Genomic DNA, 23,940 nt, shown 5'->3' on the forward strand with positions numbered 1-23,940 from the left:
AACCTCTCCACAAATACATGTACATGTACTTTTTCCAATTGAAGGATCAAGTAACTGTTTTATTTATTTGATTATGTGATGACTTGCATTAAGTTATTGCCTTTGCAAAGTAGCCAGTGGAAATGCCCTCAGGCTGGACCAGGGGAAGTTCAGGTTGAACATCAAGAAAAAATTCTTCACTGAAAGGTTGGGTAAGCAGTGGGATGGGCAGGCCTGGGGGGTGGTGGAGTGACCAACCCTGGAAGTTGGAAACATCTTGACGTGGCACTTAGTTGGCATGGCAGTGTTCAGTGAAAGATTGTATTTGATAATTTTAGAGGTCTTTTCCAGCCTTAATGATTCTGTGGTTCTCAGAGGTCTGCTGGGCACATAAGGCAGTGCACAAGCTGCTTTAGGAATCAGAATCTTCTCTTCTAAAGGGAATTGCTCTTCTTGCCTCCTTGTGTTGCTGACAAGTGTTTTCAGTATGTTGATTTTTTTCATGTAAGCTCTGACATTTTGCTACCTGTAGGATCAGGCTCTCTGTCCAAGCCAACCCTAAAGGCCGTTTTGTTGCAGTTTTAGGATCAACACTCAGAGGTTTCTGAGGAAATCTGTCACCTGGTGCTACCAGCCCAGCAGCTGCAGGAGACTTCAAAGCTCTATCCTGACACACTGGGGAAATAGTTTTGATTTACAGAAACTCTTCTGTAAGTGCTTATCAGAGAATTTAGATGTTGTGAACTTCCTTAGATAGACTATCTCCAGTAGTGATGGCTTGCTTTGAAAAGCCTGTTTGCTTGGCTCTCTGGAACAATAGTGGCAGCTATCTTGAAAGGAGGAGTTAGACAATTCTGAGATACCATCTGGACCAACTTGGGGATCAAAACAATCATCTTTTAGAGGAACACTGAAAGGAATTCCAAAATTTGAAGGCTGCCACATCTTGCTAACCAGATGCTCTATGAGTGCTGAATACATTGACGCCTGCCAGTAAGGGAAAAAGAGTGAGGTGTATGACTTGGTACTGTTTCAAAATATGCTAAATTAAAATGCCAGGTCTACTTCAAATAGGTAGCGCCATTGAATTCATATTTCTTTAAAGAAATAAAAGAATTATGGTGCCTGCATTGTAGTGGCTGAAGAATTGAGAAGTAGAGCAGTATCAAAAAAACCCAATTTTCAGAGAATCTTGAAAATTTCATTCCCATGATTACTTTCTTTACAGACACACTTGCAGCTTATCTCATGGTTGTTACAAGATTCAGAGTGGTTATGACATTGCATTGCATATTTCTCCTAATGATATTAATCCTAACCATGATAACTAATGATATTAATCCTCTGATGCAAGATCCCACTACTGTGATCACAGTGCTTTGGAGGCAGGGGAGAAAAAAAATATCAGCAACTAGATATTACTTTGGGAACGTGCAGGTTAAACACCTGACATCTGGTGAGGCACCTTCCAAGTGTGTGTGATTGAATGATGGTTAACTGATTGCCACAGTTAACTAAGATCAAATGTGTCTGAAATGTGGGACACTGTATTTTTGAAGGTAGGAAGAAGTGCACCCATAGTTTACAGACTTTACTACGATATAACTGTCTGCAACCCACTCCCCAGTTGTCCTCAGGAGCAGGTTTGTGCATTGTTTGTTGTTGCCAAGCAAGTATTTCTAAGGTTTTTAATGCCCTTTGTAGATGTTGTTGTTAATTGTTTTCTAAGGCTCAAGGGGAATTGCTGCACCTGGTTGTTTTCTGGTTGATTCTTTTCTAATGAAGTGACCTGCCCATTTAGAAGTTTCTGTGCTATCTTAAGGTAAAATTGTGTCTGGGGGCAAAATGCAAATGCTGAACCAAAATTTTTTTATGGTCCACATGTTCAGCATGACAAAGAGAGATTCAGTCTTCTGGTGCAGACAGTGAGCAGGTACAAAACATGGTGAGATATGTTCTGTAAAATACAGTGTTGGGAGCACACAGGGTAGGGACTGAAGAAGCTTGGACCATCTGATGCAATAGCTAAAGGCACAGGCTGTTGTTCATCATAAAGATTCATTTAGCTCTGTTGGGTTCTCAGGGAGAGCAGAATATCCTCTAGTAAGCCTCAAGTAACATTGTAAATAATGAATCATTTCAAAATGTGATTATGGTTGTGATGCTGCAGGATGCAGGTTGGGCTGAGCACTGACAAACAGGCTTGTTGGAGAGGCAGAGTCCCCTTCTGCAGCTGTGTGGTCACTGGCCATTAGCTGTACAAGCAGGTGGTTATTCAAGTGCTTAGATATAGATTGAGGAACTTAATTCTAAATAGCTGTTTGAATGATTGGTGTTCCTAGTTCAATACTTGAGCCACAATTTACTGTTGCAAAAGCTGTCTGAGCAAACAGTAATGATACTATGCCTTAAAAAAAATCGGTGAAAATACAAATAGGGAAATTTTGTGTTGGACTGACTGGCAGTAACTCATTGCTGGAATGCAAAACAGTAGTCCAAAATTAGTTAAATGTTTATAGAGGGATTATTGAAATGATGAAGCTGTTTGGAATGTTGGGTTTTGAAACAACTAATCCAGGGCAGTGCCTGTTTTGATAGTTTTGTAGATGCTTTTGTATCTTTGGAAGGAGTTATGACCATTGTTTCTGGTATTGTACATACTTAGTGCACAAGCTTTTAGTAAATTACCATTGTTAGACTTGCATCTTGTTAAACAAACATAGATTGAAACAGATTCCGTGCTGTAAAAACAACTGCTTGCAAGCCAACTTCTTTGTGCATGTGGGTTATGTATCATTTCCCCTCAGGAATTAACAACATACCTTGAACTTCACTTTTTAAATTGATCGAAAGAGAGAGCCTTACACAGAGAAGAATAAAACCTCTCGGACTCTAATCTCTTAATCTCCATAAAATTCTTGAATGTTTAGCTTTGATAATATATGAAACAAATCTGGTGGTCTGTAACATTTCTGATGTGCATTTCTTTTTTGCAGCAAGAAAAAAAGAAATTAAAGCAGACATGAAACAGAGTATGACAGATGGGTTAGTGTTGGCGAGAGTTAGCTCTCAAGCACGAAGAAATTCCATACCCCTAACTCTCCCTTCTAATATGCTAGTGGAAAGTCATTTTGGTAGCCTAGTAATTCCTTTGCTGATGTTAGTTTTCTTTCCAGTGGGATCACCATGCATTCTATGGACTTCTTTGTTAGGCTTTTTGGTGCTAGAGAAGAGGCTATCAAGGAGTAATATCAAGGAATGGAACTTTTTGGCTCACAACATTTTGTGCTTGGAGGCTGCTGAAAAATATGTGGAGCCTTCCTCAGGCTTGGGATCAGGAACTAGTTGAAGAAATACAAAATTGAATAACTGAGGTGAGAAGGTGCACATAGCAGGCCCAGCTCTAGCACAGCTTTACCAGCAAAGAAACAGCTTTACAGAATTGCTGTATGCAAGGGAGAGGAAGTTGTTTCAATCTGTTTTTTTATATACATATATTTTTTTCAAGGGGATATAGTTCTTGGGGTCCTGCAGTGTCCAAACTAGAACTTAATTCCCTTCCACCTTCCTCAGGGAGCAGGAGAGAACTGAGCCCTGGTTTTGGCACATACTCACAGGTGAGGTGATCTCTAAGCATGTTGTAACTATTCTGATATAATTAGTTTCTTCTGGTTTTTAAGTCTCTAGGGCTGGAAGAATGTTTTTTTTTGTTGTTGTTGATGATGATTGGGGTTTTTTTAGTAGGTGCAGTGGTTTCATCTTTCCATTGTATCTCATACAACTAACATATTGAGGTTGTCTAAATGCAGGCAAAATAGACATGTTTTAGAAGTGCTTTTAGCTCTTAAAGTAGACATCTGCCCTTTGTATTGAACCACTTGGCCCTTAAGTTTTTTCCACCTTTGGGATCTTACACTAGGATTAAAAAAAAAGAATTGCTTCAGAGGAGGATTGTCTGAAACATCTGATCCAGAAATGCTTGCAGGACCTAATCAGAATAAATAAAGAAAGAAAATACTGGCACTACATGATGTCTGGATTAGATTGGCAGGAAACTGGACCACAGTTAGCTTCACCCATGTGTGCTGAAAATACACTGAACCCCACACCCACGTTGTTGGTCTTAGTCTTTAAAGTTTTGTTGGCAAAGCTCTTCCTTTTATGAGTGGGAAAACAAGTCATACCCACAGCAGACGCCGTTATGCTGGCAAAAAGCTCAGTGTAGTCCCTGCCAGTTGAATGAAATCCTCTGACGTTTGTATTTTATTCCATTCGAGGAAGAGCCTTGGCTACCTCTTCCCTGCCCCCTCATCCTTTTTTTTTCCAGCCCAGCAGAAGCTGCTTCTCCACTGGTGGGAATTGCCGAGGTAACACTGCCTGGTGCAGTCCCTTTTAAGTGTTGGTAAGCCATTAGAAGCAGCTACTGTCATCTTGGATCTTCATTTGTTTTAGTAGGTAAAGAGAAAAATGCTATCAGAGAAGAGAGAGGGATCACTTGGAGGCAGAAATTACATGAGAAAAGTACTGTCAGGAGTGCCAAAGCCTCTGATGATGTTCCTTGGGAGTTGTGAACCTTAGTGCACCATCTTCACTTTCTCAGTGGCTTGGTTTTGCCTGGAGGCAGCAGTAAATCATCAATATCCTGGTGTGACAGGAAAAGATCTTGGGGATCTAGGTCTCCCAAGGCTGTCAACTGATTGATGCAAGCTATCACCAAATTGAAGCAGCAGTTTTGGAATGATTTTTTAATTGTTTGTTTTCTTTTTCTGAGAAGGAAAAGTTGCATGACATTTTTGCTCACCACCAGCTGCTCATGGCAGATAAGAAATTGCAACAGCCAAAGCTTTAGATTTATTGCTGTGGCCAATTTCCTGTTATTTTTAATAGGATACGGCCCCTCCACTTCTAAACTCGTGAGCTGTATCAAAGGGCCTGTCTCGTGTTTCAAACCACTCTGTCAGGTCCTGAGCGCACCAGCAGGCTCAGGACTTCCCATGCTCAGGCTTCCCAAGCAGTGTTACATCTGCTTGAGGTATTTTTAGTCTGTGTGTGCATCCACGGACAAGTTTCAACTCCCCATAATGGGGATTTTTAGGAACTTTTGCCTGATTTGTTTTCGAGTCATATTGTTTGAAAAGAAGAATTTGTGTTGAGGTTTGCCAGCACAGGGAGTGGGAAGCAAGGAGTACCTGGCTGTCAGGGCAGCCCTGGCTCAGCATGGGTCACTGCTTGGGTCAGAAATTAGGGAATTCCTGGCTGGCTGCTGGGAGAGAGATTCAGCCTCTTCGCAGTGCCTGAGTGGCTGGAGCAGGGGGAGGAAGTCTGGCTGGTAAACTTTTAGCAGATAAAATTTGGGGTAAAAAACAAGGTTTTAAAAGAGGGAAATATGTTGTGTATCTCTGTGTTCTCGTGATTAATTTTATTTGGGTTATTTTGGCTATTTTAATTCAAAAGCATTTTGAACATTGTAAGTAGTCTAAATATCCCAGTGTTCTCATGTGTGATAAAAATAAGGAAACAGAAAATTGAGTCAGGCACTAACAAAGAACCGCAGAGGGACTTAAAGGAGGGACATCAATTGGTCTGTATTTTAAAAGAACTTAGTAGGACTTTGAGAAGGGGGTGCTAGTGCCCTGCATGGGATCCAGAATAACTAGCTGGATTTATGCAATGCAATGGTAATTTAGCCAGCTAAATTTGTAACTGTAATTGTTCAGTGGCTATTTCTAGACATTATAGTAAATTTCAAAACTGCCCTTTAAAAAATGAGCTGTTACTTTTTTTTTTCTGGCCTTTTGTTTTTTTCGTTGGCCTTGGGTGGTTACTTTGTCCTTAGACCATCTACGTAAAGTTTAGTATTAATGAACAATGAGGCTAATTTTAGTTATGTGTATTTTAATGTTTGTTTTCTTAACCAAGATCATTGGACTGCAAATTGGATTAAACAGGAGGTGCATTTCTGGACAATATTTTATTGAATTTAATGCCAGGGAGATGTATTTTTTAGGATTTAGCATTAGCAATATCTCCGTTTGAACAATGAATTTTTTGGTTTTGTCTTTAGAAAGTCACAAGCCCTGTCATACTTTTGACACCATGATAATTCCGTTATTTTTTCTTTCTCTGTTCTTCTGGATAATATTCTTTTACCTTTTGTAAATGATATAGTTAACAAACCAAAACCAAGCATCTAGAATCATCCCAAGTTTGCAAATTTGATTTCTGATTGGTACAATCTTGTGGGGATTTTCTGCTAGCTAAAGCTGGGGAAAGAAAACAAGTGTAATTTTTAAGCTCAGCTGACCTGGAAAGTTTAAATAGGATTCAGCGTGCCTTGAGGACTGGTAAACTTCTGTCCACTCATTTTGGGCAAAAGAATCAGAAATGCAAGGCAGGCTTCAATTCTGAAGGTGAGATAGCAATACTTGTTTTCATGGATCTTAATTAACAGTATATTTAAAGAATGAAAGTATTTTATAAATTGCATGAAGGTATATCTGCATTACAGTGCTTGTTCATAATTGAAACTAGCTAGCTAACTCAGTTGCTAATTAGACAGTTTGTAATTCTGAGGAATAATTTTTTCTGGTACTGGAAACAAGTGAGTTTTACCTTGGAGACTGCTGCTACCTTTAGCAGCTACCTAAGGTAAGTACAAGGACTTTGCCATATCTTGGTTTTAGCAGGAATTTTCCACCACTGGCACTCCATTTCTAAAGAGAATCTGGCCTTTTGTTCCAGAACCCGTAACATCCACAGGGTTTATCCATTTTCTCTTTTTAGATGCTTGTCTTTGTTGTTTGCCTCTTCATTAGAGCACACTGGTTCTGTATGAACATAGATATTTTTCTTTATATTTTTCTTTAATTTTTTTACATTTCGCGTACTGACTTTTACTGCTTTGTAGTAGCAAGAACAATAGTATGTGATGAGTATGTGCTTGCATGCAAGAAAACTATCTATATCTCCATCTCTATCTACTTCAGATTATAGGAAGAAAAATTGCCCAGCTGAGTTTCTGAAGAGTTCTGGCCAAATTCTGTAAGCCAAAACCACAGTGACTTTGGAAAATAAAGTTTATAAATGACAAGCAGACATTACAGTTTCTTTTGTGGAATCTGTGCTTGCTAACGTGACACAGGGCTTGACAATGACTGCAAGGGCCCTAAAGGTATCAAGCTTCCCAAAGCTTTTCCACTGGAGAGGAATTAGTGTATCAAGCTGTCAGTACGATGATTTGGCTTTAACTGTAACCTGTCCATTTCAGATGCAGAGCCCACAAAAGTTTTGTTTTCCTCATGGGCAGTTGCCCAGCCCAGTCCTTACTATGTTTTGTGCACGTCACTTTTTGTCACAGCTCTTTTCCATAAGACTTGTAATAACTGTTTCTTTCTTACCATTTTTCCAACCTGGTGCTGGAGCAGGAGAATTGTTTGTCTTTCTAAAATTAGATATCCATGGATACATATAATATTTTTCTCTGTTTAAACTTGGCAGTTCAAATTGCACATGGAAAGGAAAAGTGTGTTCCATTACAGGAAATCTGCATGTTATGTTCTTCATTTACAGGAGAATAAAATGTCATATGGGGTATTTTACTCTTACATCTGTAGAAAGAGAACAAGTCTTATAAAAGCACATTTATACTGATGTCTATAGCCAGACTCTTCCTCTTGTTTCATTGTGTGGTATTCAGGGTACCACCCTGTGAAGGGAAGCTAACTATATATGGGATACAGTTAAGGCACATCATTTTTATACCACTTGAGAGCTTTTATGTTGTTACTGTCTTATTTCTGCAGCTGAAAGAAGGTGTTGAAACCTCCTCAGCTGTGTGGACCATTCAATTTAGGTGTTCTTGCTTCAACCTCTCCCTCCTTTTCTCAAGATCGCAGATAAACTTGTCTCGTTTGCAATTTCCCAAGATTCCACAGGTAGCTGTAGTAGTGGAAGAAAATTATGTAGTACATTATTACTTTTCTTGTCTATGAAAATAGTTAATTTTGTTTTCTAGAACCCCTTAAGATGCACAAAGACTGTTCCTAGGAAAAGCAGGGTGAGAAATTGGGAGGCTATTTGACATCTAGGGTTGCAGGCAGGCTTGAGTCCAGAATGGGATAATTCATCTTTCTGACTTATTGAAACTGCTGTAATATTTGTGTAGAGATGAGAAAAATGTATAATTCTCACATCTGTGAGGTACAAGATGATAGCAATATGCAAATGTGAATTTTTTTTTCATGGAATGGAGTAATTGCTCTCATCTGTTGTCTTGAGTAGTAACACACATAAAAGGATGAGCCTGACTCAAGGAATGAGTGGTGAATAGTTATGCTGGACCTCTCTATTGAAGGAGCTAAACATAAATTAGGATTGAGGTGGTTTCTAGAGTTCTTTTTGATCAGTAATATGAGACCCAGGTTTTGTGCATTTTTTGTTTAGAACACAAGTTAGGTGAATTAGAGTTGCTTTTTACTGGCTCTCCGCAAGAGGAAAAAAAAAAAAACTTTGATTGCAGTGGGAAAAAGTGCAATCTGAATCGGCAAAGGAGTTTAGAAGTTTCCTGAATTATGTATGTTACATGAAATTCATGCCACTTACTGTTTTACTTCCTTTGAACACTTTCAAACTTATATAAATTGTCCAACAGCTGGAAAGTTTTTTTCCTTTTCTATCTGCCCTGAAAAAAAATTTTCTCTATGTTCTTTGCTTATCTTTGCCAGTCTTTTTTCTTTTTCTACCTCTTCTCTCCACTTTATGCCAAAGTGATGTTTTTCCCCACTCTGCAAATTAAATTCCCACTCTAACTTAAAACTAACAAAATAAATAGTGTCTGTTTCTTTCCTAGTGTCAGTTTGAGTACTTTCATAAGTGATAGTAGTGAGGGGATGCTATTTGACTCTTGCTTATATAGCCCAGTGACCTGAAGAGGGTTCCAGCAATATCAACGTGGTCTTTTAGCTCTACTAGTTTATTTTTTGAATTTCCATTGTGAAAACAGGGTAGCAGATTTGGTGCTGTCTTTGTCACTGTCAGAAGACATATATCTGCCAGTACATACACCCTACTGCCAATTAAAATGTTTGGTTTACTGGAGAGTTTAGAGATAGAAACAAAGGGTTTTGAAATTTGTCCATCATGAGTAGCAGGTTAGCTTTTCTTCAAAGCTCCACTTCATTTTGCTTACTCTTTCTTGATATAATAATAATGCTTATGCTTGGATATTTTGCAGTATTCATTTTCTAATTGAATTCTAGGTTTTGTGATTCTAATAGTTTCATATTATTTTTGGCATGAACTGTAATATTAAGGGTCAGCTACTTTCTACTTTGATAAGTTTATATATCATAGCTTAGGAAAAAGACTGAAAAAATCTATCAGCTTCCTTTGTGGTATATAATCACTGGTTGCCAATGAAAACTGATGTGATGAAATCCCATAAGGATATGATCATATTCCATCAAATCTTCTTGGCTTGTGACCAAAGAGAAACATGAAGGTGTACAAGTATGAATTAAACACAGTTAATGCTTCTTGTTTCCAGAAAATTTATAAAAATAGCCAGGTATAATAACAATAAATTCATTTTTCTTAGGAGGATATCCGGAATTTGACATGCCAGTACATGACTTTGAATTCTGGCCCTACTGAAAAGCGGAGGTTGTTTTGAAGACAGCATTTCAGAAGGATTCTCCTATTTATGCTATGTGAATGCCTGTGTTATATTTAGGCCCTGAAAATGCTTCTGGACTGAGTGTCCTGTATTCTGCAGTGGGGGAGTGGCTGGGGAAGATATGAGCTGTTCTGTCTTTCAGAAGGATTTTTAAAACTTTTCCAGTGATCCTGTTCCCTCTTAGAGAGTCATGGCTGAACCGTGCTGCCTCCAGTCACCCTCCCACAAGAGCAGGTTGTAAACCCTCCTCATGCTGAAGTGCAGGGCAGTGGTTTGTACTGCAACCACGGCTTTTATTTAGCTGAAAGGCAGCACTTAATTTCTGTCACAATTGGGCTGGATACCTTCCAAACCAAAGCAAGGCAACATCACCTCTTCATGATGTCTATCTGCTGTGTGACGGGCTTGATTTCTTCTTTTTTAGCTTCTTGAATAGATCCAGTATGAAGTTGGAAATGGAGAACTAAAGGTCTTGAGTCATTGTAGTGTATGACTATAAAGAGGAAAGAGCAGAGCTGGTGCTATCTCAGAATCACACTTCACAGTGATAGACAATTAATTGCAGGAATTTCTCATTCCTTACTCTGCATGATCTTTGTAATGGCTTTATCTGTCACTTCATCCCTGGCATCCATTCTGTAAATAATTACCCTGTGACCCTTTGGTCGTTAGTAACTCTTTCAAAAGTACAGCTAACCATTTTAAAAAAGGCAGGCCAGTTAATTCTTGGCAGGTTTGTCCCATAACTTCGCATTTGCAAATGGGAAGGCTGAACTTTAGCAGCAATAAATAAATAGCTTGGGTGGAATTGCAGAGCTGTGGCCGCTTGGTGGGGAGCATTTCCATTTCCCTGCCCACTGACACTGGTGTCTTGTGTGCAGTAGATGTTGCTGTGAGACAGCATCAGGCATGGCTTGGTCTGCTCCATTTTATTCATCACAAACAGCAACGTGCTCTTCTGTGATTATAGGAATTTGTGTTAGCACAGGCGTGTCTTTGTGGTAAATTGTTGAATGAAATGCATGCTGGTGTCACACCTTTGCTGTTTCATTTCTGTTCAGCCTGTTGCCACTCTGCACTGGTTTTAGAAAGGCTGAACTTGGAGACTTGGCTGTGTTGGTACAGGGTGTTTGATTTTCCAGGAGTGGGGTCACACTTAACAGCACTTCAGGAGGCTTGAGTGTCTTCACTACTGCCAAGGATAGATTTTACTTACTTTTGGTAAAGGCAATCGCTACATCCATGCAGCATTGCCTACTGTGCAACAAAACTAGGAATGAAGAAATTTAATTTCCTTTTTTTTCAAATGGATGGGAATGTAAGGTTTCTTGCTATCGCTCTTAGAGTCTGTGGGCTTGCTGTGCTAATCATTTAGCTCCTTTAAGACATGAGTGCAGTCTGTCGTCCATGTCCACATTAAGCCACAGAGGAATGTGAATATCAGGCTTCAAGTCAGAGAAATGAAATGCTTCCAACTTGCTAACCAGAGACAGAATTACAGGGAGGGCTGTGCCATATGGGCTTTCTCCACTTTTTATTTTTGTTCCTTGTTTCTTCTCTTGCTTCTCTCTGCGTTGCAGTTAAACTGAGTGTAAGTCTTAGGGATCCTTCGTCCCCTTAGGCTTCAGCAAGTCCAGTTATGTGATAACAGCTGAGATAACCTGATGCATACAGAGAGGCTGTTTAATTATTATTTATTTTACTCCATCTTCTTCTCTTCTGGTGTTTAGGTTTTGTGTTTAGAAGAAAATAAATGTACATAACCTATATATAGTATTTTTCTTTGCCTGCAGAACTTCAATGGCCACTGCAGTGGATCCAGTGGATCAAAGGCCTATTTGTGCCACTTTGACACAAACATACAATAAATACACCTACCTGTGGTTGTATAGAAGGTGTTTTGATTTTGTGCAAGTTCTGCTTAGATCCAGTCTATTTTAATAAATTGTGCAATTTAAATTTAGAGTAACCTTGCTGCTTTTCATTTGAGAACTAGAAGTCAGACTAACTCTTGTGTTTCAAAGCTGAGTTGCTTGTAAAGAACAGCAAAACAAGAAAATATTAATGTTCTGTTTTGATGGTTTTTGTCTCTCTCCATTTTAATGTATGAAGTCTTCATTTTCACATACAAGGTCTACTACAGGAGCTACAGAGGGTCACGAGCTTGCAAGTAAATTTTAACGTTTATTGCTCCAATCGTATGCTAAAATATAAAATTAAAAATGAATTAATATGAACAAGAAGTAGAGATGGTTTATTTTAAAGAAGAATTTTCAGCTCATGACAAAGTCAAATTTTCTGCAAAGCAGTGTTTTACTCTGAAGCCTTACAACACAACTACTTTCTCTAACAGGGGAGATAAAAAGAATCAGGCTATAATCTCATTAAAAGCTGATAACCTCAGATATGATTCCAAATAAAGCTATCACCGTATGTTAAAGGGTGAGTATTTTGTGCAGACTTATGGTGAAAGGTTGTAAAGTGGTTATCAAAGTACTGTTTGGAAAGGTGAACAAAGAATGGCATGCCACAGATTTTAGAATTTATTACAGTGGGTTTATGCATAAAGCTACAGCATGTATTTTGCACTCCAGAGCTATTAGTTTTACTAGCCTTCACTGCAAAGCTGTTCTCTTGAATAGAATTAATGACAAATAATGTGTTAGAGGAAATAATCAGCCATTCTAAACCAATCTTTTATAGGTCTGCTGCAACTAAAAAGGATAATTTTACTTTTGAATAATGAAAGAATATGGGGTTCCAGTTAGTGCAATTTCTTCCTCTATCAATGTAGTTAGAAACACCTTTTGGAATACTTTGGAAGTAAACTCCTGATTTTTCTCTCAAGCTCATTTGAAACCATTTGAAAGCATACTGCTGAAGGATTAATGTTGATGCCTGAAGTAGTGTTTGAGGTATAAGTTAAAAGTTTAAGATATCTAAAAGTATTAGAAAATAAAAAAAAACATTTGTTGTTCATAATATCTCAGCCACTGTGTGCTATCCAGCGCTGTGATTCTCAGGTAATTGTTTTCAAATCTTGTTTATCAATATGATCTGCCACAGAGATGAAGGAAGAATGCAGGGGGCTGCTCACAGAGAGGGGTTCTTTTGTAGCCTTGTAATTCTGAGACACCGGTCAAAGAAGTCAGTCACTTCAAAGCAGGTTCCCCCTAGCCTCCCCCTTTTTAGCCATAAATCTTACTTCTAAGTATTTTGACTGTTTCAGTCTAGTGTTCAAGCCCACACAGTGGGCACTGGAAAATAATCCTTTAATACAGAAAGAAAAGTGCCATTAGCTCATTTCCGGCAGCTATTCTGTATTTCAGATGAGGTGTTTTGCTGTCGAAACAAATGCAGTTATTCACTGTGGCTCTGTGATTTACATCAAGGCCTATATTCAGTAAAGATAACAGATTTGCTTTCTTCGTGCATGTGCCCACAATATAATCCTCCTTTGATGCAACTTGAAGGAATTTTTTCAGCATTTTGTAGCATTGATGTTTTAATGCATTAAGTAGTGGAGAGGCTTTTTTCCATGCAAGTTCAAAAGTTCATGTTATGATCTTGTGTGAAGTATCTACTTGTGTACTCAGTGTGCCTGGTTGTGGTTTGGGACTGACAGTGTGCATGCTTTTTTAACTTTATTTTTCTTCTCTCTCCCCCTCTTCTCTTTTTTCTTCACCCTATCGTGCTTGGCTCTCATTGCTTACCTGCAGCCACTTTTCCTCCATTGCATTAGCTCTGTTCATTGCCTAATATGTGAATAGGATTAATTGAGCATCTCCAGGAGAGTAGACCATTGTTCTAAACTTCAAGAAATGGTATAAGTTTTATTCTTACTGCAAGTCCTCAGGCATGGATCTTGCTTCACTTGCTGCCAATCTTTTACTGACATCAGTGGGAGCAGCACTGGATGTTGTTCCTGTAAGGAGAAGGTCAGGTTGGCAGTTTAGAGTGGCCACTGCATTGTTAACATTTGAGATGTTGCAAATTCAGTGCTTCTTGTTGATCTTTCCCCTCTCCCCCAACTGTACATATTAAGAAAACATTTTCTTTGCTGGTGGGCCAAGGAATTAATGTATGTTGCAACCTCTTTATATGAAACAAATACCTTTTTGACTTTTGCAAGAGTTGGAGGTAATGTGATACATTTTGGAAATCCATAGTTATAACCCAGGTTTTCCCAGTTTCTGTTTATTTGAAAGACATTACTATATTTCATAGATAGACAGATATTAAAAAAAATAAGAATGGAAAGTATGCAAGAATATCACTAAGCAGAAATTGTAAAAATTCATTGTATACACCATTTCAAAACCAGAAGAAAGGCAGAAGCTGAAATACAACACCTTAATTAAATGCATGGGACCATATTTTGCTGCAGTTGCACACCTTTTCAGCAGGATCTCAGCTGAGAGCAGCATCGTGTGAGTCCAGGTAAGCAGCTTCCAGTCTCCATCTGACACCAGAGCCATGTAATGAGCTGCAGGCACGTCTTTCAGTCTCATGAGCAGTGTGGCTATTTGCTTCCTAATCTCCAAGTGCTCTCTTGTTACTGCTCCATTGCAAAAACTTGCTGCAGAAGTGAAACTGCAGGCCACCTCTTGAGGACAGATATATTTTTATTAAAGCAAGATAGGTGATGTTTGAACATTTGTGTCCTTATTTTTAAAAAAGATTTTATTGCATTATTTAAAATTATACACCAACTGGCACCAGTTTGTACTAGTGGATGTTTAACTAGTGAGAATGCTCTGGGGTATATAATTTTACCTCCTATCTGATACTTGGATCTGTTGGAGCTATTGATTCCGCTCTAAATGTTATCCTGTGTTTAGAACGTCTTAGTTTTACTCATGTCTTTCTTTGTAACATGAGAGAATAATGAAACATGCTGTAAGAAGTTTTTCTGTGGTTTTTACTAAGCATATCATTCATTGTTTTTGTAATGTTTTTGCATGCCCATCAATCACATTTAGCAGGAAATTTAACCTCTTAAAAATCACTGTAGCTCCAGCAAGTCTGAAGAAGTTGAAAACCTTTAGAAAGTTAACTAACTATGTGGAAAAGTAAATGGCACCAATACTATGTTGCTACTGATTGTAGCCAGTAGGGGTAAAATAGGGACAAAAGGTAAAGAATCCTGTCAAATATACTCAGACATTTTTAAGTCACTTAAATAATGGGTTTTATAATGTTTTTTTTTAAATGGGATTATAATGGGTTTTAAATGGTTGACCCTTACAATAATGGTTAGGCTTTCCTGATCTTTCATTAGGTCTAAAAGAAAGATGTGCCAGAATACCAGAAAGCTGGTCTTGGTCTTGCCTTTCCTCTTCTGAATGGCTTGTCCCATGCAGAAAACATAACACATAGAGATGTTGCAATATTAACTCCTCTTAAAGACATTAATTACAGAATGATCTATTTTGGAGGGAGGGAACAAAAAAATTAGTGCAATTTGAATCAACTGGTTATTTCAGTTTTATTTTCAGTTTATTTTCAGATAATGCAATTTTGGTTCCAACATAGCTTTGCAATACAGGAATAATGGGGATATGTTCTGGGGAGCTCCTCTGCTTGCTGAGACCAGGAGCTTTCCTTGGGCTGTGATTTCACAAACTGCTCTCCAGACCTGACCAGCTGCTTCCATTAAGGCAGAATTGCTCTTATTTATCCTTCTCTGAGCTCTGTGGTTCTGTTCTTCCCTCTGCCAGATGAACTACTCACTCTGGGCTCTGCTGTGAGCTATCTAAACTCACTAACCAAGCTGAAAAGGATCACATTCTCTTACTGAGTTAGAGGAATGAAGTGGCTAAACCAGGAGGAGGTTCCAGCAGATTTTCAGAGCTGGCACAAGACAAGTTGTAATGTGCTCTGGCATTGAGGGAGGGAGAAGAGATCAGGACCTCTCTGTTCCTGGCAGCAGTGAGCTCTTAAATGAGATTGCCTCAGGTACCAAACTGCATCCTTGGACAGGTGCCATCCAGGCTCTTGGCTGTGTCTAATTTGAGGTCTTGCAATGACATAGCCAAGGTGTGAGAGGGTTGTAAATGGTTAACTGCTGTACCCTGCAGACCTAAACCCTGCCATGACAGGGAGGTGGAGCTGCTGCAGACACCTGGCATGGACAGGCAGCATTTCCTATTTGGAAGGGAAAAGTACTGGAGTCTAGCATTTTGGGTTTGGTAGGTTGTTTTTGTTTTATTTTTTAAACTTTAGAACACAACGTTCTACAAGGAGAGTGGTAATTCTGCATTCATTACTGATGTGGATTAAAACTGATCATGATGGCAATGCAAGTGTCATGTAGGTATGCCACTTCATGCAGATGTTACTCCTAACTTGAATGCTTAGACTACCTCAAAAAGAGCCCTCCATCAGTAGTTGCCTTAGAAAGACCTGTTGAATTGCTGTGGGTATTCTGGAGTGATAAGTAAGGAAGTAATGGACAAAGTGCTTATTCGCAGTTTGGTAAGTTCACATCTTGTCTGCAATGGAAACTTTGTTGGACACAGACCTGCTAGAACCCATAGAAATACTTGGTCCCTGTGGACCTTGTCACAGAAGAGGACTTAGGTGCTGCCTGACAGATTTGTACCCACAAAACTGCATAGTTCTGTGGTGCACCAAAAAGTATCTTTACACTAAAAGTGTGGTATTTTCGCATGGGAGACAAGGAGGGAATAACAAGTGGTGGAATAACTAATCTTTATGTGCTTCAGAATTATTGAGTATGTACTCTCTTGGGTACTGCCACAAAGTAGAGGAAAGGGCAGAATTCTAACTTTGAATTGAAATTGTTATTTTGATGTTATTTAAACCTCTCTAGAGTGAAATGAGATACTGACCCAAGCTGGATACAATGAAAACACACAACAACTTAGATCAAAAACCATCTGTTACAGCAGAGGTGGATCTGATGGAGAAAATAAGTTTTCCTGGAAAGGGAAAGCTGTGATTGGACTGGGAAAGTAGAAATGCTAACTGAGATGGTTTTTTAATCTCTGTTGTCTGATGACTCACAGTAGTGGTAACAGTAACAGTTGTCCTCTGAGTTCAGTGTCCCAGGGAAGCCTTGGCATCTGTCCATGCACACAGGTATGGCATCTCTGGATGCTTACAAACTCTAAAAGTTCTGCACAGAATATTAGTTATAAAAATTAAATTAAATTGTAATTTGACTCCTCTTCCAGAATGTAGAGGTGAGAGTGTTAATAATTTTATTACTGTTTGGATTAGGGAAATATTTAAATTCCTGTCTGCAAGAATTTTAAGGAGATTTAAATGCTTGAGGATGAGGCCTGTGTCTGACCAGGGACTGTATAAACAAGTAGTTGAAGACAGTGACCTTGTGGCAGAAGACTTATTATTATGTAAGGGTTAAATACCCCTTTCATCTGTCCAGAGATGATTTAGGCTCCTGAGAGGCTATATGGGACTCCCACCCATAACTGGGTGGGATACAAACACCTTGTTAGGCACAGAAATGCTCCTTGCTGTGCTCTACCTGCATGAGACTCTGCCATGAGAGCACTCAAGGGAGAGAAAGCTGTTTCACGGGAGAGAGATCTCCTGCTCTAGACACAGCTCAGCTGGATGGAGATGGGTTGTGTCAGACCTCATCTCCCATGCCCTGTTATTTTTACTCTTCCCTACAACTGCAGGCCAGCGCACCGTGCGCAGCTGCCCTGCCGTGCTGCGGTCTCTGCCCAGCCCAGGGTTACATACTTCCCTGAGGTGTGCTGCTGCTCCTGCAGTGCCAGGAATGCTGGAGGGCTGCCAGGTGCTGTTGGTAAATACAGGCTGCAGTTTGACATAATTGCTTTCTTCCTGGAGTCTCAGAAATTACGTACAAAAGCAAACGAAGTGCAGGAAAGCGTTCTGCACTCAGTGCGTTTTGTATCAGATGATATTTATTCTTTTTTTTATGCTCCTTTGAATGTAGTACAGTTTGTACTTGTTGTCTGTAAGAGAGGAGAGAGTCACGTACTTGGAAATGTCCTGAGAGTTACATTGCCCCTAATTATTTATAAGCTTTTCTTCACTTCTGGCCTTCAAATAAATCTAACTAAGTGGGAGAATGCCCAGCGACTGGAGCAGTGCCCTTCACCTCGCAAAGCAGCTTCTGCCTGATGGCCTCTTCCTCTGCTTGAACCACCAAGCAACCTGGCTTCCCTTGATACCTTCAGTCTGTCTTTTGAAATTACTAGCAAACAAAAATCTTGCCAGCCCCAGCTGACTTTGGGAGAACTGAGGAAGAATTTTTTGTATTTCTGGCTTCTTTTCATTTGAGGTTTGGAAAACCTGTAAAATATTACTTCATTTGCTTTTTGAGTAGTAGTGGTTTGATCTGGTTTCACTGTAATGTCTCATTAAAAATAAAAGACAACAAGAAAACTACTGGTTTGGAAAAGCACAAATTTTTATCTGTATCAGATAATTTAAATTCATAAGGAGAATTTCTATTCTATGCAGAAATGAACAAAGTTTTCTTAAAAATCAGAAGCCATTCTGTGCTGTATATCACAGTGTGAATCTGACCTAGTTCTTCATGTAGGAGTGTCCAGTGAAGAAGAGTAGTTGCTAAGGTCACTAACAGCACTAATGGATTAGCCTTTTCCTGCCTAAACCATTACAGCTGTGTCATCCTGAAGATGTTTCTTCGGTCCCCAGCATTGTGCTTGCAAGATATGCTTGGTTGTATGAGTTATGCCTTTTCCCCCTACCTTTTGGTACATGAACAGCAGTATTCTATGATTGAACAGTGGGGAAATGATACCTCTTGAAACCTCTTCTGCACTGAGAAGGATTTTTGCAAGAATGATCAAGGAGACCTTCTTTCTCCCCTTGCAAGATGCAGTGGTGCTGTGGAGGAATCAAATACTGTTGGAGAGATCCATACCTCTGTGTCTGCTGCCTTTGCAGTGTGCTGGCAAGGCTTCCAGACCAAGAGAGATGTTTCCCTTCAGTCACACACAGAGAAAGAGATAGGTAAGAGTGTCTTGAGCTGAGACTTATGTGGTTTTCTTTAAGCTGTTTGCTAGTGAAGGCTCTTAGGAGAACTTGTGTTGTGCTTGGCATGAGACAGTGAATTGAAGGTTTAGTTTTATTCTGTGTCAAATTTGAAATTTGTTTTCATTCTTTATTGTGTTTTCCCATTTTTGTCTTCCCCATTCCACAGCCATTGATTTTATCCACATGGCTTTTTCAAGTAAATACCATAAAAAGTCTGATTCCGATGTATGTGATAGCAAAGGAACTGTCTTGTTCAGTTTTCTCTTGGTCCATTGAAGTAGGGGACTACAAATTTTTACCAAGAATCTACAAAGATATTGAATCTATAAAGATATTGTATCTGTCTTCAAACTGTATTTAGGATACCTTTTTTCCCCGTAGCTGTTTTCTGAGAAATGGTTGAAGGACTTTAAGGTTTTGTGTGTGTTTTGTAGGCCTACAGAGTATGTACTTTAAACATAAGGAATTTCCACTTAGCAGAATGTTTAAATTCCAAAGCTTATGCTCTAACTAAGAACCTTGTTTAATTCAGCATACTTCTTAGAATGAGCTTAATTTGCAAAGAGCACTTGATACACAAAAAAGAAAAAAAGTACCCAAAGGAGCTCGGTGTAATTTCTCTTCAGAAAAATAAATTCTTAATAGAAAATGTTAGTTTAAGATGTTATGTCTCCCTTTCACACCTGAAATACTCTTAATAGAAATCCTTTGTTAGCATCAGAACAAGGTCATGGTTATCTGATTAGCTGTTTATAGGCTTGCATTAGTTTCACTGGTTTGGTTTTGTTTTAAGTGGAAGAGTGAGTTTGAGGAGGGGAGTGTTGTGAATGCCTGCACAGTTGGGATGACTTTGTTAGGGACATTGCTTCTCCCAGGCAACCTGTAAATGGGGAAAGGAGATCCAGTAATAGAATAATCCTTCATTTGGAATACCAAAACATTCCTGTCTCTCAATGACATTTTTTTTCAGTCATCTACAGAATAGCTATGAATAAAAATGAATGTTCCCAATGGTTTTAAGATGATGCAAACACTGAAGAACCTAGTTTACCTTTAGGTGCCTGTAAATGACTCATCTTTGAGATCTTACTTAGTAACCTTAACAGAAAACCCAGTGAGAAATTGGTCAGACATCCAGAATATGTGTAAACAAAAAACTCAGACACGTGCATTGATTTGAGAATTAACAGCTTTTACAAGCTGGGGCAATCTGAGTGGTTTTTAAGCATTTCCAGCCTTGCCATTCCATTTAATTCTTTAACTGGAAGCTAGGTTAAGTGTGACCTTTTACATGAGTGAGATGTCATTAGGCATTCATATATATATTTAAGCTAAATGGAAAAGTAACCCAGTGTGTATTACACAGAGTGCATCCATTAAACCATTTGTACATCTGCACCTTGAGAAAATGGTGCCAGCTGATTGCCCTCAGCAGAATTAAGGGAAAACTCCTGTTCCTTTACTGCTTTTGAAAAGCAGGGGAGATATTGGCCTTGTTTTCCTGAGTGTATGATACAACTTAGAGCAGTTAATGTCCAATCCATGTTGACATTTCTGGCATACAGGAGCTGATGGGTTTGTTCCAGAATAGGGTGTTTGCACACACCCTTCTGGGATGGCTTGTCCAGCTGTAGCTCTACCTGGACAGCAAGGCCAGACACTTGGGGTTTTTTAATTACCATTGATTTCATTCTTAGGCTACTGCTAACTGTACAATTACTATACAGGGAATGGCTCATGCTCTGCAAGGAAATGTGTGCAACTAACAGTAATTAAAGAGAAAAGTGTTTTTTGAAATTGAATTATTTAGCTAAAACTCTCATTGCGTCCCACTTAAAATAGTCTGTGAAGCCAGAGACTGAACAAAAATGCTGTCCTTGATAAGATGTAGTCCTCCCCACCCTTTCCTCTCTGTAATTTCCTTTCATTCTTCCCACTTTTCAGATTCAGGCAGTAGTTTCAGATAGGTTGGTCAGCAGGGCAGTTGGTGAGTAGTTGGCCAGGGGTTGAAGCAGTAGCCTGTCCTGCATGGTGATGGTGAGATCTGCAGCCACTGTTCTGAGCAGTGCTGAACAAGCTGGTGAATGTTTGTTTCAATTCCTTTTGTGTGAGTCTTGGGTAACATGTCCCTGCCTCGTCAGATTGTTGTGAGGATGTATTTATGTCTTTGATGGCTTCTGATGTTAGAGCAATGCAAGGTATAACAGCCCTCTCATGCAATTACCTGAAAATAATACATTATGTCAGTACCCATGAAAGCTAAAAATGGGAGATTAAACCACAGCAGCTAATTTGATAGGTTTGTTTGCACTTCAGTCAAATAGCAGTGCTCCCTCTCAGTCTCTAGGCTTTTGTCTGGTGATGCTGGTAGACTACCATGCTAGTCACGCACCTAACCAGTGGTTTTCTGTTTGTGTGTTTATTTTTTTTTCCTGTTCTGTTTGTGTTTTTCTAACTCCCTAATAAATGTCAAGTTATACTGGCTTTGGAAAATACACTTCATGTAAAATTGTGATAGTTATTTTTCTAGTGTAATGATAACCACTGTAGTCCATTGGGCAGCTTTTAATTATCTCTATAGCAACTAAATTCAGTAAAAACTGAAAATAACTGATTCATGCAGTTCTGTGCCAAGAGATACGTGTGGGCAATGTACTATCTGTTTGAAATGTCACACTCAGCTGGCGCATTCAAATGATGCATACTCTGCTGGCACTGCCTTCCCTCGCTTCTCTTAAGAAATGAGGAAATGGGATCTAATTTTTCATTTGCAGTACTATTGGTTAAGAGAAATGGACTCTTAAATGTCACCATTAGTGTTCCTCTACTTTTTGCTCCAGAATATTCAAACAAAACCAGGAAGACCGGGTAGCAAGTAATTTTCTGTTTGCTTCATTCCTTTCGGCACGTGGAAAATGGCATTTTAGAGCTGGTTATGTCAGTGCAAATGCTTTGTTTTAGTTCAGCTTGAACCTGTTTTAGCTAAACTCTTTTGGTTTGTTTCACTTTAAAGGAAGTGGTTCTTGCAAGTGAGGATCATACATCTTAAATGTCATTACTTCTGTATCTCTAGTTCTTCTGTCTACTTTGTGTTTTGGCTCAGCACTTGCATGTGTCCCTGATAAATTTTAGGAGTGCTAGTTAGAATGAGTATCTAGAATATGTGTTGTCTTCCTCCCACTCGGTGTTGCCCTGGTCTCTGGCAGCCGCGTCCCTGCCATTACTCATTGCACCTAGGAGGGTTTGGAGCTGGAAGCCAGCCAAACGCGAGGGATCGCCTCGGAGGAGGCTCCTCTGAAATGGCTCGGATGCTTCTTGCTTTTCACATGCATGTTTTAGGTTTGATTTTTTCGGAGGTGCTGAGTGCCTGCATTTCCTGCGGACCCGCAGCCAGCCTTTCTTCTTTCAAGATCGCGCCTCTTTTCAAAGCCTCTATTCCTTCGCTTTTTAAACTAGTTTTCAAAGCTGGCCCGAGGGCATGAAAACCCGAAGATTATGTTATAGACCCCTGTGGTGGGGGTAATGGTGGGAGAGTTAGCACCTCTGGATGAGTGCCCTGTAGAGTTGCTGTTTGTACTGAGCCTCTCAAAGAACGGCTTTGCAATTAAATCCGTGCTTTAAATTCAGCGCCAACACAGTATTGTGGAAGATTTGTTGTATAAGGTATTCATTTGGGATATGTAGCGAGTACCTGGCAATCCTGTGTGTGGAGGTGTTTATTTCATGGCTTTACAATGTGAAGTTCTTTCCCGCTGAACTTCAGGAACGTCTTGTTTCACACGTGGGTCTCCTTACTTGTGCGTGTGTGTTTTGCAGGAGTCCCGTGGAGCTCGCCCCAGGAATGGACAGCTCCCTCCGCGTGTGGAGGAGAGCGGTGCCAGCTGCAGCGGCCTCGGCGGCGGGCGGGCAGCGGCGCTGGTAGCTCGGGGGGAGCCGGGGCAGGGCCGATCCCGCGGGCCCGCAGCCATGCCGTTCGGGCTCAAGCTGCGGCGCACCCGGCGCTACAACGTGCTCAGCAAGAACTGCTTCGTGACCAGGATCCGTCTGCTGGACAGCAACGTGATCGAGTGCACCCTGTCCGTGGAGAGCACGGGCCAGGAGTGCCTGGAGGCCGTCGCCCAGAGGCTGGAATTGCGCGAGGTAAGGGCGGCTCGGGAAGCGCCATCTGTCGCTGGGTAATTGGACGCGATTTTAGCTCGGGCAGTCTGTGCGTTTGAGTCATGTTGTTCTCAGGGCTGGCCAGATACGATCAGCAGCTGGAGCTTGGACAAACACGCTCTGATTGCACGGAACGGCGCTCGGGGCTTTGGGCCGCTGCTCATCCGTCCTGGCTTTGGGAGCTCTCTGTAACACCGAGTTTCTTTTCTTAGAAAGCCGCGAGTGTTACTTGTTGAGCTGGGATGCCAAAGGACAAGTTACAGTAACTTTTTTTCTGAATGTAGCCCTGGTTTCACTGCACTGCTGGCTGAATTATGCAAATAGGAAGGTGACTACTGGCTTTAAAACCTCTGCCTTTATGTAAATACTCTTGTTACTATAAAACTGAAGAGGGCAATAGTAACACTAACACTTGTGTTTTACTTGTGGGGTTTTTCTTCCTTTTGGTTTTGTTTAATATTTCACATCTGAAATCCTAAAAGTCTTTTTTCACATTCCCAATGCTTCTGGAAATGTCGAAGAAACCAGCCTTTATTCAAGACTGAAATCCTTACTTTTCTACTTCTTGCTGTGTTGAAGTGTTTAGTATTTAAGTGTTGAATCCTTTATAGAAATACCTCTCCAATGTGCATGGCACAAGTGGACTGACTGACTTTCCTTACCTTCTGTGGGCTCCCTGTGTGTATCCTACATGCTTCTACACTTCTGCAAATCATAAGTGAAAAACCATTGCCTGGAAGTTGCTGTGTTATCATCTGGCTGTCCTGGCTGATACTTTCTGTAAGCACAGCTGGGGAAATTAAAAATCTTGCAGTGTTTTATTCAGTTTGCCCATCTAGTGGGGGCAGCGGGAAGGTAGCATACAATAACTCCAATATCTGAAAACTAAACAAAAATTCTTTTCCCCCCCTTTTTTTTATAATGATAAAGAATGGGAGAACTCTGTGTGTGTCTCCAGAATAGGCTGGAAAATGTGCAGGCAGGAACAGGGCAGAGGGAATACTGCATAGTGTTTTTCATGCTTGGGTGGTTGATTGGTTTGTTTGTTTGGTTTTAAATATGAATTTTAGTAGAATCATCTCCCCCTCCTCCCTTTACTTACAGAGATG

At 40.0% G+C, this 23,940-nt stretch overlaps 1 protein-coding gene across 1 annotated transcript in view; it reads left to right on the forward strand.

Moving 5' to 3' along the window:
* The window catches only part of PTPN14 (protein tyrosine phosphatase non-receptor type 14), a 110,092-nt gene that overhangs the window by 16,472 nt on the left and 69,680 nt on the right, over positions 1-23,940 (forward strand). Inside the window, exon 2 of the mRNA XM_059467334.1 lies at positions 22,490-22,813. Coding sequence (XP_059323317.1) covers positions 22,640-22,813 — 174 coding nt within the window. The 5' untranslated portion in view covers positions 22,490-22,639. The remainder of the gene's footprint in view (positions 1-22,489; positions 22,814-23,940) is intronic.

The sequence above is a fragment of the Ammospiza nelsoni genome, chromosome 3 (genome assembly GCF_027579445.1).
Source record: "Ammospiza nelsoni isolate bAmmNel1 chromosome 3, bAmmNel1.pri, whole genome shotgun sequence".
NCBI classification, from domain to species: Eukaryota; Metazoa; Chordata; class Aves; order Passeriformes; family Passerellidae; genus Ammospiza; species Ammospiza nelsoni.